A 12363-nucleotide genomic window follows, 5' to 3' on the forward strand; every position below is an offset into this window, starting at 1 on the left:
TGTTCTGCTTAAATCACAATCCTCTAGAGTTGACAAGAAAGTAACAGTGTTACAATATGCAGACTGCAAACTTACCACCCCATTCTGCACACTGAAGCCAAGCTGGTATTTTGTGTCTGGCCGCTTGATCTTGACTTCAACAACAGGAGCACAGGGCACTACAGTCAGTTTCACAACAGTCTGATTCTTGGTGTTCTAAACAAAATTTAAAAAGCAACAGGTAGCTTCTTCTTCATGGGAAGTAACACACAAGAAAGAGCAAAGGCTTCCTAAACATGAAGGAAATTAATTAACAGAAATATTTGACATGAACAACAAAAAAAACTTAAACAGAAACCTGGAGATATTAACATTATTGCCTAAAGATGAAACAATAACTTTAAGGTTTGTTTATTAGATTATTATTCTGTCAGAGACAGCAAATGAACCTTGAAAACAGGTCATAAGATGGACATCAATAAAAATAAAACAGAGGTAATGGAATAAAGTCAAATTAAATCAGGCAATTGTGAAGGCATTAATTAGGAAATAGGACACTTAAGGAAGCAGAAGTGCTACATTATCTGTGAAGCAATTGGGGAATTAAAGAAGATATAAAATTCATACTAGCACAGGTAAGAAAAGCATTTCCAAAAAATAGGAATATGTTAACATTTGAATTGTTGGACTTGTGACATACCTATTCTCCTTCCCCCACTCTCTACAGTGGAAACACTTCTTTGCCACCAACCCCTTCAATCAACACCAAGCCAAGCCAATCCCAAAAACGAACCCTGCCTGTCCCAATTCATACTACCATCCAACTGTGACCCTCCCACACTCCCACCTAATGATTCCCTAGTCACATACCAGGAATTCCTAACTTCCAAACTGGCCTCACTATCCTTCCCCAGGTCCCTCCCTATGAACAATAATCTTTCAGCAGAAGAAAGTACTACCCGACACAACCTAAAAATAGATCCTGATCTGATCATCCTCCCAGCATATAAAGGCTCCTCCATTGCTGTGGAGAACTGCAGTGGCTACCTGGCAGCCTCAGCAGAGGGCATCCACTAGTTGTCCGACACCTCCATCTACAAGCTCTGACAGTGTAACCCCCCTCCTCTAAGTCAAACATTAACTCCAATCCCTGCTGAAATCCTCTGGCTCTTCCCAGAACTTCTCCCCTCAATCCATCTCCCTACTCACCCCCAACATCTGTTCCCACACCCACTTTCTACATGCTCCCCAAAATCCACAAACCTAACAATCCTGGGTGCACCACTGCGGCTGGTTACAGTGCCCCCACTGAAAGAATCTCGACCTATGTTGATCAACATCTCCAACAAATTGTACAAACCCTAGCCTCCCACATTAAGGATATCAACCACTTCCTGCACCGGCTCTCCGCCATCCCCACATCCTTACCTCCAGGATCCCTACTCATCACTGTTGATGCAACCTCCTTATACACCACCATCCCCCATACCCATGGCCTTGCCATGTTTGAACACTACCTCTCCCAATGCCCTGCAGATTCCAAACCCATCACTTCATTTCTCGTACATGTAACAAACTACAACCTAATATATTAAAAACAAAGATTCCAAGACTTACCAAGCAGGAAAGCGCCGGCAGACAGGCACATGAACAAAACACACAAACACACACACAGAATTACGAGCTTTCGCAACTGGCAGTTGCTTCGTCAGGAAAGAGGGAAGGAGAGGGAAAAATGAAGGATGTGGGTTTTAAGGGAGAGGGTAAGGAGTCATTCCAATCCCGGGAGCGGAAAGACTTCCCTTAGGGGAAAAAAAGGACCTAAGGGAAGTCTTTCCGCTCCCGGGATTGGAATGACTCCTTACCCTCTCCCTTAAAACCCACATCCTTTCATTTTTCCCTCTCCTTCCCTCTTTCCTGACGAAGCAACTGCCAGTTGCGAAAGCTCGTAATTCTGTGTGTGTGTTTGTGTGTTTTGTTCATGTGCCTGTCTGCCGGCGCTTTCCCACTTGGTAAGTCTTGGAATCTTTGTTTTTAATATATTTTTCCCATGTGGAAGTTTCTTTCTATTTTATTTAAACTACAACCTAACCCGTAAATACTTCATCTTTGAAGGGAAGGTATACAAACAAATTCACAGCACAGCCATGGGCACCCGCATGGCACCATCCTATGCCAATCTCTTCATGGGCCCCCTAGAAGAAACATTCCTAGCTTCTCATAACTCCAAACCTCTAGTCTGGTTCAAGTTAGTGATGATGTCTTTATAATCTAAATCCAAGGCCAGAACACCTTATCCTCATTCCTCCACAACCTAAACACATTTTCTCCCATCCTCTTCACCTGGTCCTCCTCCACCCACTGTGCCACCTTCTTATATGTTGACCACCTCCTCTCAAATGGCTCCATCCACACCTCGGTCCACATCAAACCCACCAATCACCAACAATACCTGCACTGTGATAGCTCACACCCCTCCCACATCAAAAAAATCCCTCCCGTACAGCTTGGCCACCGATGGTAAGACACATCTGCAGCGATGAGAACTGCCATACCCAGTACATTGAAGGGCTCACAAAGGCCTTCACAGACAGGCAATACCCTGCAGACCTAATTCACAAACAGATCTCCCATGCCATATCCTCATACACACACTTGATCCTCGCATCCATCCCAAGAATCAACCACAAAGAAGCCCCCCCCCCTCCCCCCCCCAAATCATCTACCACCATCCTGGACTGGAACAACTGAACCACATCCCTTGTCAGAGCATTGATTATCATGCCCTGAAAAGGGGAATATCCTACCAAAGATACTTCCAGTCCCCTCCTAAAATGGTGTTCCGCCACTCACCCAATCTCCACAACATTTTTGTCCATCCCTATGCCACTCCCTCTCCCAATCCCTTGCCACAGGGATAATACCCCTGTATAAGATCCAGATGCAAGACTTGCCCAATCCACCCACCCACTACCCGTCACAGGCCACCTGTGAAAGCAGTCATGTCGTATACCAGCTCTGCTGCTACTGTTGCAAAGCGTTTTTTACATTGGTATGATGACCAACCAGCTGTCACCTAGAATGAATGGCCACCAGCAAACTGTTGACAAAAACAAGGTGGACCACCCAGTGACACAACATGCAGCAGAGCAAAACTTGAGATTTCAATAGCTGCTTCTCAACCCATGCCATCTGGATCATCTCCACCACCAGCAGCTTTTTCTGAGCTGTGCAGATGGGAGCTATGCCTAGAGCACATGCTTTGCTCCCATAACCTTCCTGGTCTCCCCCCCCCCCCCTCCCCCAAGAGAGGGGGTGTGTGTGTGTGTGTGTGGGGGGGGGGGGGGGGGGGGGGCACACACCCACGCTTTAAAAAGTAAGTACATTCCGAAAGTCAGCCAAGCTCTGTGTCTTTTTTTGTTTGTGTACATATCGATGATGTGCTTCTGCCTTTTAGTGAGTCGCCTCCTTTATTCCTAAGCAATTCAATTCATAATTATTAACATTTGAATTTAATTCAAGTGTCAGGACATCTTTACTGAAAGTATTTGTTTCAGAGTATATAATAAAATGGAAGTGACATGAGGATGATAAGCAGTACAGACAAGAAAAGAACAGATGATGTAATATGTGGTCTTACAGAAGAATAATGAAGATTTGATGGACTGGCCATGAGACTAATAAAGGGGTACTGGATCAAATTGGGCAGAAATGAAATATACGGTATAACTTGACTAAAGAAGCGGCAGGTTGACAGAACTCAACATGAGGCACCAAGGTATCATTAATTTGGCAACAGAGGGAAGTGGGGGCGGAAGGCTGAAACTGTAGGCTTCATTACAGTAAGCGGTTTCAAATGATGTACAGTAGGTTGGTGTGTTAATGCTGAGATGTAGAGGCAGGATAAACAAGCTTGGAGAGGTGCATGAAACCAGTCTTCAGAGTGAATACTACAACAATATTTTTACATGCTACTAGACAATTTTACAAACATACAGGGTGTTCCACAGAGATGTTTACACTGTTTCAACTTTAGTAAGTGAGGAAGTATTAATGATAAGCTGATTCAATTGTGGTTATATGACACCCTCCTGACTAGTAAGTGTAGCCACTGATTTGTTTTTCTTTCATTTATTTTCAGTTGCCACTAACTATACATAAACAACAAAATGGCTGGAAACTTGTCCTTGAAACAAAGAAAGTGGATTTTAAAGTGGTATTGGACATTTGAAAATATGAAAGAAGTGCTGAGACAATTGTGGGCAGAGTTTGAATCGGCATTATCATCACTTGTAACTGTAATGAAATTACACAACAAATTTAAGAAAGAAGGAAATATGTGTAATCTGAAGAAGGAACAGTGTAGCAGGAAGACATCAGTTTTGGAGAAAAGAGGTGTAGATGCAGTGGTACAAGCTTTCAAAGCTGCACGTCAATCAACTGTAAACAAATCACCTGCATTTTAAGCCATGCAATGTGGAAACCATGCGTTCCCAAGGCTGCTTCACACGATAAATGGGGATGATCCATACGAATACCTCTAATCTTGTGAATTTATTTGTGACAATGAACATTTGACTGATGCTATTGTTTGGTCTGATGAGGTGACATTTCAACTGACTGGAACCATCAATCACCACATCTGTGTAGTGGGCAAGAGATAATCCCCACATTACAGAAGAATAAGCTGCTGATCTTCCTGGGTTGTCATTGTGGTGCAGTATGTCTGCAAAGGGCTTGTAGGCCCATTCTTCTTTGAATGAACAGTGGCAGATGTAGACTGCCTTATCATGTTGCAAGAATGAATTGTGCCAACTGTTCACCAACTGTGCAGAGAGGAAGGTTATTTTTTCACTGAGTCAGTGGACCGACACATTAACATTGTGACGTGCTGCAATTCCTGGATGGAACATTTGCTGAGTGGTGGATAGGCCAACGAGGAATTTTTGAGTTTCCACTCAGACCTCCCAAGCATAGGCCTTTATACTTCTGTCTATGGGTTGCTCTGAAGGACACCATCTATGTCACAAAGCCATGTACACTGGATGACGTGAGAGAGGTAATTGCATCTGCATTTGAATCCAGTCCAATAGCAACCATAACATGTATTGATCTATTCCACAGTGTGGCAGACACTGTATTGTTGCTAGTGGAGAACATTTTGAAGATCTTCAACAGTGAAACATCAGCAATTTCTTGACCATCTATATGACTTAAAAGTTTGTTGTTTTAATTCTTTTTGTTCCACTTAAAGTTCTGCCTTTATGGGACACCCTGTACTCTTTGACCCCAATGTTCTTCAGCTTTTACACTAAGCTAGCAGTAAACGAAACCAAGGGAAATTTTGGAGAGAAGAAATTAAAGCATTGACATTTGCCAATGACCTTGTAATTCTGTCAGGTATAGCAATGGACTTGGAAGAACAAGTTGAAAGGAACGGATAGTTTCCTGGACAGATAAACATCAACATAAGTAAAACGTGGATAATGGAATGAAGTCAAATTAAATAAGATGATGCTCAAGGAATTAGGATACGAGACAATAAAAGTACGAGACAAATTTTGGTATTTGATCTGAAAAATAACTGATAATGGGTGAAGAAAGGGGGTTATAAAAAGCACATTGGCTATAGCAAATATCTCATCCAACACAAAGTTCCAAGCACATGGAAAAAAAATGCAGCTGACTCCTGTACACAAGGATAAAAGAATGGACGAGCAAAATTACAGTGGTTCGTTTGGAATTCTTGAATATATTCTCTATTCGAATTTAATAATTTTTTTATTGAGACTGAAAAGCTTCTGTCCATGAATCAGCACAGTCTGTAAAAATCATCACCTGTGTTAAACTCAGTTTGTCATTTTATCACATGATATCCTGCAAACCTAGATGAAAGGCAACTGGAAGATTCCATATTCCTAGATTTCTGAAGAGCATTTGACATGTTGCCTCACTGCAGTCTTTTAACAGAGGTATGAGCATACAGAAAAGGTTCCCAGATATGTGAGTGCCTCAAAGACTTCTTAAATAACAGAACCGAGTATGATGCCCTTGATGGCACATGTTCATCAGAGATGAGGGTATCATCAGAAGTGCCCCAGGGAAGTGTGATTGGGCCACTATTATTTTCTACATATGTAAATGAGCGGATGGACAGGGTGAACAGCAATCTGCAGCCATTTGCTGATGACACTATGGCATACAGGAAGATGTCATAGCTGAATCCCTGTAAGAGGACACAAAATTTCTACTTGGTGTGATGAATGGCACCTAGCTCCAACTGCAGAAAAATTTAAGTTAACACAGACTGTAGGAAAAGCAAATCCATAACGTTTGAACACAGAATTAGTGGTATGCTGCTTGACACAGTCGTGTCAATTAAACATCTTGGTATAATATTGCAAAGCAATAAGAAATGGAACGAGCAAGTGAGAACTGTGGTAGGGAAGGTGAATGATTGGCATTGATTTATTATGAGAATTATAGGAAAGTGTGATTCATCTGTGAAGGAAACCAACCATATAACTGAAATGACCAATTCTTGCAGACCGCTCAAGTACTTTAAATCCATACCAGGTCAGATTAAAGGAAGAGGTTGATTCATTCCAGAAGAGGGCTGCTAGATCTGTTACCAGAAAGCTCCAACATGCAAGTATTACAGAGATGATTTGTGAACTGAAATCTGAGTTCCTGGAAGGTCAAAGACTTTTTCTCGAGGGACAATATTGAAATAAGCTGGCATTTGAAGCAGACTACAGATTGATTCTACTGCTGCCAAGGGAATGACTCTGAAGATAGGAGAAATTGAAGCTCATTTGAAGGCATGGAGACAGTAGTTTCTCCGTTGCTCTATTTGCGAGTGGAACAGGAAAGCAAATGACAGGACACCCTCTGCCAAATGCCGTATGGTGCCTTATGGACCATGTATGTTGATGTCACTAACAATAACAGCATTTCTAAACATGAGGACTATGTGGAAGTCTTTATGAAAGCATTTGTCTGGAGTGAAGTATTCTATAGAAGTGTAATGTGGATGATAAACAGTTCAGGGAAGAAGAATATACAAACTTTTGAAATGTGGTGCTACAGAAGAATGCTACAGATTACAACTTGACTAAAGGAAGGGATTGCTTGATAGGACACATTCCGAGGCATGAAGGAATCATCAGTCTGGTAATGGAGAGAAGTGGAAGGGTAAACGTAGAGGGAGACCAAGACTCGAATACAGTAATCAGGTTCAAATGGTCCTGTTATTCGGAGACAATGGGGCTTGCACAGGCTGGAGCAGTTCAAGGCTGCATCAAATCAGTCTTCAGACTGAAGGGCACAATAACAGCATTACAAATTACATGGTAAATTTACTCACAGTATTAGTAGAAAATATTGTGTTCTGTTGATCGAACTATGAGGAGGAGTCTTCATGGACATGGAATGAGTGAAGTATAATAATAGAAAGAAGAAGCTGATGCACACAGTACTGCAACCAACAACAATAACACGAAACAACTACAAAAATATCAATCTACTTACGTTATTCGAACATTTGTCAGAAGAGCTGATTACATACATTAAATATGGGAATTTTTTTGCTGTTATTGAAGTTTGAATGGCAAGATACTCCAAAGTTTACTTCGTTATCCACAGGAAACTAGTGCCTTCAAGACAACTGATACACAATTTTTGTGCCACTACTGACAAATACCTGCAGCATTAACATGAGAGAGGCTTCATCATGGATAAAACAGTCTGAATGGTTCTCTCTTTCATACAAAAAAATGTTTAAGCTTTTGCAAAGACCAATGCTCAGTGTTGCATGAAATTTGCTGCTTTTAATGACTTTATTGTCTTGTCAGATCTACAAAAGGGTTTTATTACTAAATATCTGTCTTACAGATCTTTTACTTTGTAAAGGGAGGGGAAATGGAGGGGTGGTGAGGGGAGGGGGAGGAGCCAATTTTAAAACAAGTTGCTTTTTTTTTATCCCAGCACTTCGCATGAACACTGCACGGGAGAGGGTGTTTCGCACCAACAGTGTGTGGCAGGGGGCAACTCGAACCACTGTTGCATGACAGAGGGCACCTTGTAAGGATGTTACATTGCAGAATGTGGGAAAAGGCACACTGCAGGTGGGCGGACTGGGAGGCATGGTAGCTTGCAGCTCAAATCACTGCCACGAGATGTCACTCCAAAGAACAATTCAATATGGAACAGGTAACAATAGTGCCTCCCAAGATCCTTCCTGGTGTGCATTACTTAAATTGTTTAAGTTATACATAGGTGATGATATTCAGTTACCTAATGTTCTCCAAATTTTAATGATCATTAATTTATGTCACCAAATTTTGGTTATGCACGTTCAATGAACACAGACTTGCCTCTCAATCTCTGCAGAAGGAATCAAATCATGAAATTGTTATCTTCACTTGCATAAATGTATCTGATGACGTTACTTAGTGAAATAATCACAAATTAGCAGAATATTATACTTCACCAAAGAAATACTTTTAACCACATACTGATTATCATATTGTGTCAAAAAATATTTTTAACCTAACATTTTATGCAAAATAAGCACACACTGAATATGCATAATCATTACTGAACAACGATCACTACTGTACTGTTAAAACGTTCCGAGTGCTGCTAGTAATAGTGTGAAAACGGGCATTAAGAAATGAGAAATAACGCTGCAAATACTGGCTGCAATCTCGTATTGGGGGATGTTGTGATGCAATTTTCTTGGGTGGGGTGGGGAGCGGGGTGGGTGAAAACTTTGTTTTGAAACTGAACTAATTGAATTGATTGACGGTTACTGCTCAATTTGTATTAATAGTTGCAGCATCCAGCAGTAATGCTAACAGGTAAAATTACTGAACTGGAAACATAACTGCCAACCATGGCGAAAGATCTAGCAGATTCTGCAAATCTTTAAACTTCAGCTTAAAGATCTTACAGAATTTCAGTACTCTGAAGACTTTAAATGTAAGGATGCAAGTCTAGAATAAATGGCCTAGAAATTCTTTCTGTTAGACAGCTGTCACTTGAGGTGAATGTAGTAGCACATTTCTGGTATTGAATAACAGGTCACTATTATTTTTAAACCTAGAGCAGAGCTCCATGATGTCGCATGTGATTTGGACTCTTTGCATTAAGACTTTGCCAAAGAAGATAATAGCTGGTTGTGTATTCTAATACACGAGACATTAAATTATTTATTTCCTTAAAATATTTAACACATTCCTTATATTGGTTTTTTTTTTTTTTTTTTTTTTTTTTTTTTTTTTTTTTTTTTTTTTGCTGATATATTGTCTTATTAGTAGAATGTAACCATAACACAACCACTCACCTTTATGTACGTCTGGCATGTTGAAAGAGGTAGTCCAACAAGACTGACACCATTGATTGCGATGATCTGGTCACCAATATTGAGCTGCCCACAACGCGCAGCAGCTCCTGCAGGTGCAAGGTTGGCAATCACAACTGTTGGCAGCATTGATCCCCAGCCTGACTCCACTATCACGACCCCCAGTATCTCGCCTTTTGCTTTAGGTACCACCACCTGCACATTCAGTATTATTCCTTTTAACAATTATCTACAAATTTATGAAAAAAATCAGTTCTTAGGATATCAAGTTGTGTACACTGAATACAAACAGAAACACAGTTGTTTGGCCAGTTACTTATTTATCTAATCTTATATAGCAAAATGAATGAAAGTCTCTGTTATGTAAAAAAAGTTTATTTACATATTTTTAAAAGTAAAATACAGTATACAAATTATAAAATGAAATAATTTAAAATTTCACTGTAATACTAATATATAGAAAAACTTTAATATATATAGTATTTCTAACTTCCATTCCAAGTGAATTAATAAATAAATGGGACTACCAGGACTGTCTTATCCCTGTGGTATGCTTTCCTGGATAGTAAACCATATGTACCAAGTTTGGCTAAAATTGATCCATGTGTTGCAGAGTTATGCTTTACACGTCACCCCCTCCAACCACCAACCCCACCTTCATTAAGACTGAATAAATAAAATCTTCTTGGTTTTCAAGTCGCGCTATTTTGAATAAAAGTCTAGCTTTCAATGGCTGTATTCACCATCATCATAAGAACTAAAAATCATCGCCTGCCCAGGCCGACACTGATTTTCGTTTACATTGTCACAATTGTAGCAACTGCACCACTCAGAGAGGGCCGAAATGACCTATGCACAGAAAGCAAGTTGGGCAGCTCCAGGCTGCCAAGGGACCAGCTGATGTCAGGTGGCACAAGGGGCCAGTGCCAAATTTGCCTCCCTATAAGTGTCAAGAATCCATCTTTGCTTTCTTTCAATATTCAATGCCCACTTCCCCACTCTGTTAAAATTGTTGCTGCTTATTTTAATCTCAGATGCATGAACCAAGACTTTAGTATTTTCAAATTGTATTTCGTGCCCATTTTTCAGGGCATGCTTAGCTATTGCTGACTACTCAAGTTGCCTTTGTTTACTCGGTACAACATTCGATAACTGTACAAATAGTTTGACTTATGTAGATGCTGCTGCATTTGCGAAGGCCACCATACACACTGGGCACACAATACTATGTCATCTTTAATGGGGTGCAGCATAATTTGTATCTAGGGGGCAGGCTGGAACACTAGTCTCAGTTCATGTCTCTGTAGCATACATCCTAACTTGCTGCTCATTCCCTCACAGTATGGCAGAAATCCAAGTCAACTTACATGGTTTCCTTCATAAGTGACACTTTAAAGCATTTAAAATGTCTCCCTTACTATAATCATTTCCTGTGAATATCCATCTCAAATGCTGCAGTTCAGACTAGGTTGCCACTAACCAAAATAATCTATGATCTGTGAACTACCGTGTTTGGAACCACTACCTTGTGTGTAGGGTTGTAAACAGAGATGGGGGTACATACATAGTGGGGTGTTAGGGAGGGCTTTGGGCATCAAAAGAAAGCAAAGACGGATGCTTGATGCTTGGTGTTGGTGGGAGCAACAATTCCAAATGTTGTGCCGATTCCCAGTGCCACCTGATGTCACTTGGTCCCGCATTGGCCACAGTGCTCCACAGCTGCCCGACTCCTCCTGCTCATGTGTAGCTTCTGTCCTATCTGATTGATGCAAAATGCTGAAATTGTGCCAGCCCAAGCATCAGCTGTTTTTATTCTTGACAATGATGACAGAGAGAGTCATTGAGGGCTCAAGTGTTTTATTTGAAATGACACTGCTTGAAAACCAAGAAGATTTCACTGAAGCATGTCACTACGAGAAACTCCGAGTTAATCAGGACTGACAGCAATTAGACTAGCAAACCCCAAAACTTTGGAAGGGACAGTAATATTATTTGCTTTTGATAAATGCCCCCACCTTCACTCCCTCACATTATCTGTAAGAGTACTTAGAGGGTCTTGCTCCAACAGCAAATGTTTTCACATATTAAATCATATACGTAAAGTGCTTGTAAATAATTTATGATTAAAAATGCAACACACACACACACACACACACACACACACACACACACACACACACACACACCCCCTGTATGTCCACAGGGTGCTGAGCAAATACACAGCACCAGGACATCACATTTGCAGTGACTGTGGTGTACCACATGCATATCCGAATGACCGAATGAATGGCCACTGCCAAACTGTAGACAAGAACAGATCTGACCATCCAGTAGTGGAAAATGCTGCCGAAAACAAAATGTTCGATTTCAACGGCTGCCTCACAACCCATTCAATCTAGATCCTTCGCCCCTGCCTCTTACCCTCCCCCAATACCAGCAGCTCCTCTGAACTACGTAAATGCTAGTTGCACCTCCTACACATCCTTCCTTCCAATAACCCTCCTGGCTTCAACCTCTTCTAGCCTCCTGTCTAACACCCACCTCCACACTATCCCAAGAGCCTAAGTTCACTCACCCAGAACCCACACCCTCTTGCCCCATCTCCCCTTCCTCCGTTCAGTCAACCCCTCCCAATCCACTTCTCTATCACTGTTGTGTGCTTCCCGAATTCGCCAGGTGCTGGTGTTCACCTGCTTTCTCTTTTCCCCATATTCCATGCAGCTATCAGCTACCCTCCCCCAACTCTCCCTGCTGTAGCCACGTGCGCATGCATTACATCTAGCTTGAAACCGAATTCGTACAAAAACAAGCAAAGTTTAAGTGTCCATTCGCAGTTCAACACCTCTCCTATTCAGTGATTCGTTACTGACTGAAATTGCTTCAAGCACTCCATAGTTAATGTTGGTATTTTTCACAAGAAGAGTGTTTCTCACAAGTAGACACTGCAAAAATTCTACAAAATATTTAGTTTGTGATGTGACGACCTGAGGCAAAAATATTCTACAGCCTGTTATAAAACC

The 12363-nt window shown here is 41.2% G+C and overlaps 1 protein-coding gene across 9 annotated transcripts in view; it reads right to left on the reverse strand.

The window, feature by feature from the left end:
* The window catches only part of LOC126272172 (uncharacterized), a 483755-nt gene that overhangs the window by 23346 nt on the left and 448046 nt on the right, over positions 1 to 12363 (reverse strand). For all 9 annotated transcript variants that reach the window (XM_049974815.1, XM_049974816.1, XM_049974814.1 and 6 more), the window contains 2 exons: positions 9326 to 9538; positions 76 to 195 (listed from right to left, as the gene is read on the reverse strand). In XM_049974815.1, coding sequence (XP_049830772.1) covers positions 76 to 195; positions 9326 to 9538 — 333 coding nt within the window. The remainder of the gene's footprint in view (positions 1 to 75; positions 196 to 9325; positions 9539 to 12363) is intronic.

This window comes from Schistocerca gregaria, chromosome 5 (genome assembly GCF_023897955.1).
Source record: "Schistocerca gregaria isolate iqSchGreg1 chromosome 5, iqSchGreg1.2, whole genome shotgun sequence".
In the NCBI taxonomy this organism is placed as follows: Eukaryota; Metazoa; Arthropoda; class Insecta; order Orthoptera; family Acrididae; genus Schistocerca; species Schistocerca gregaria.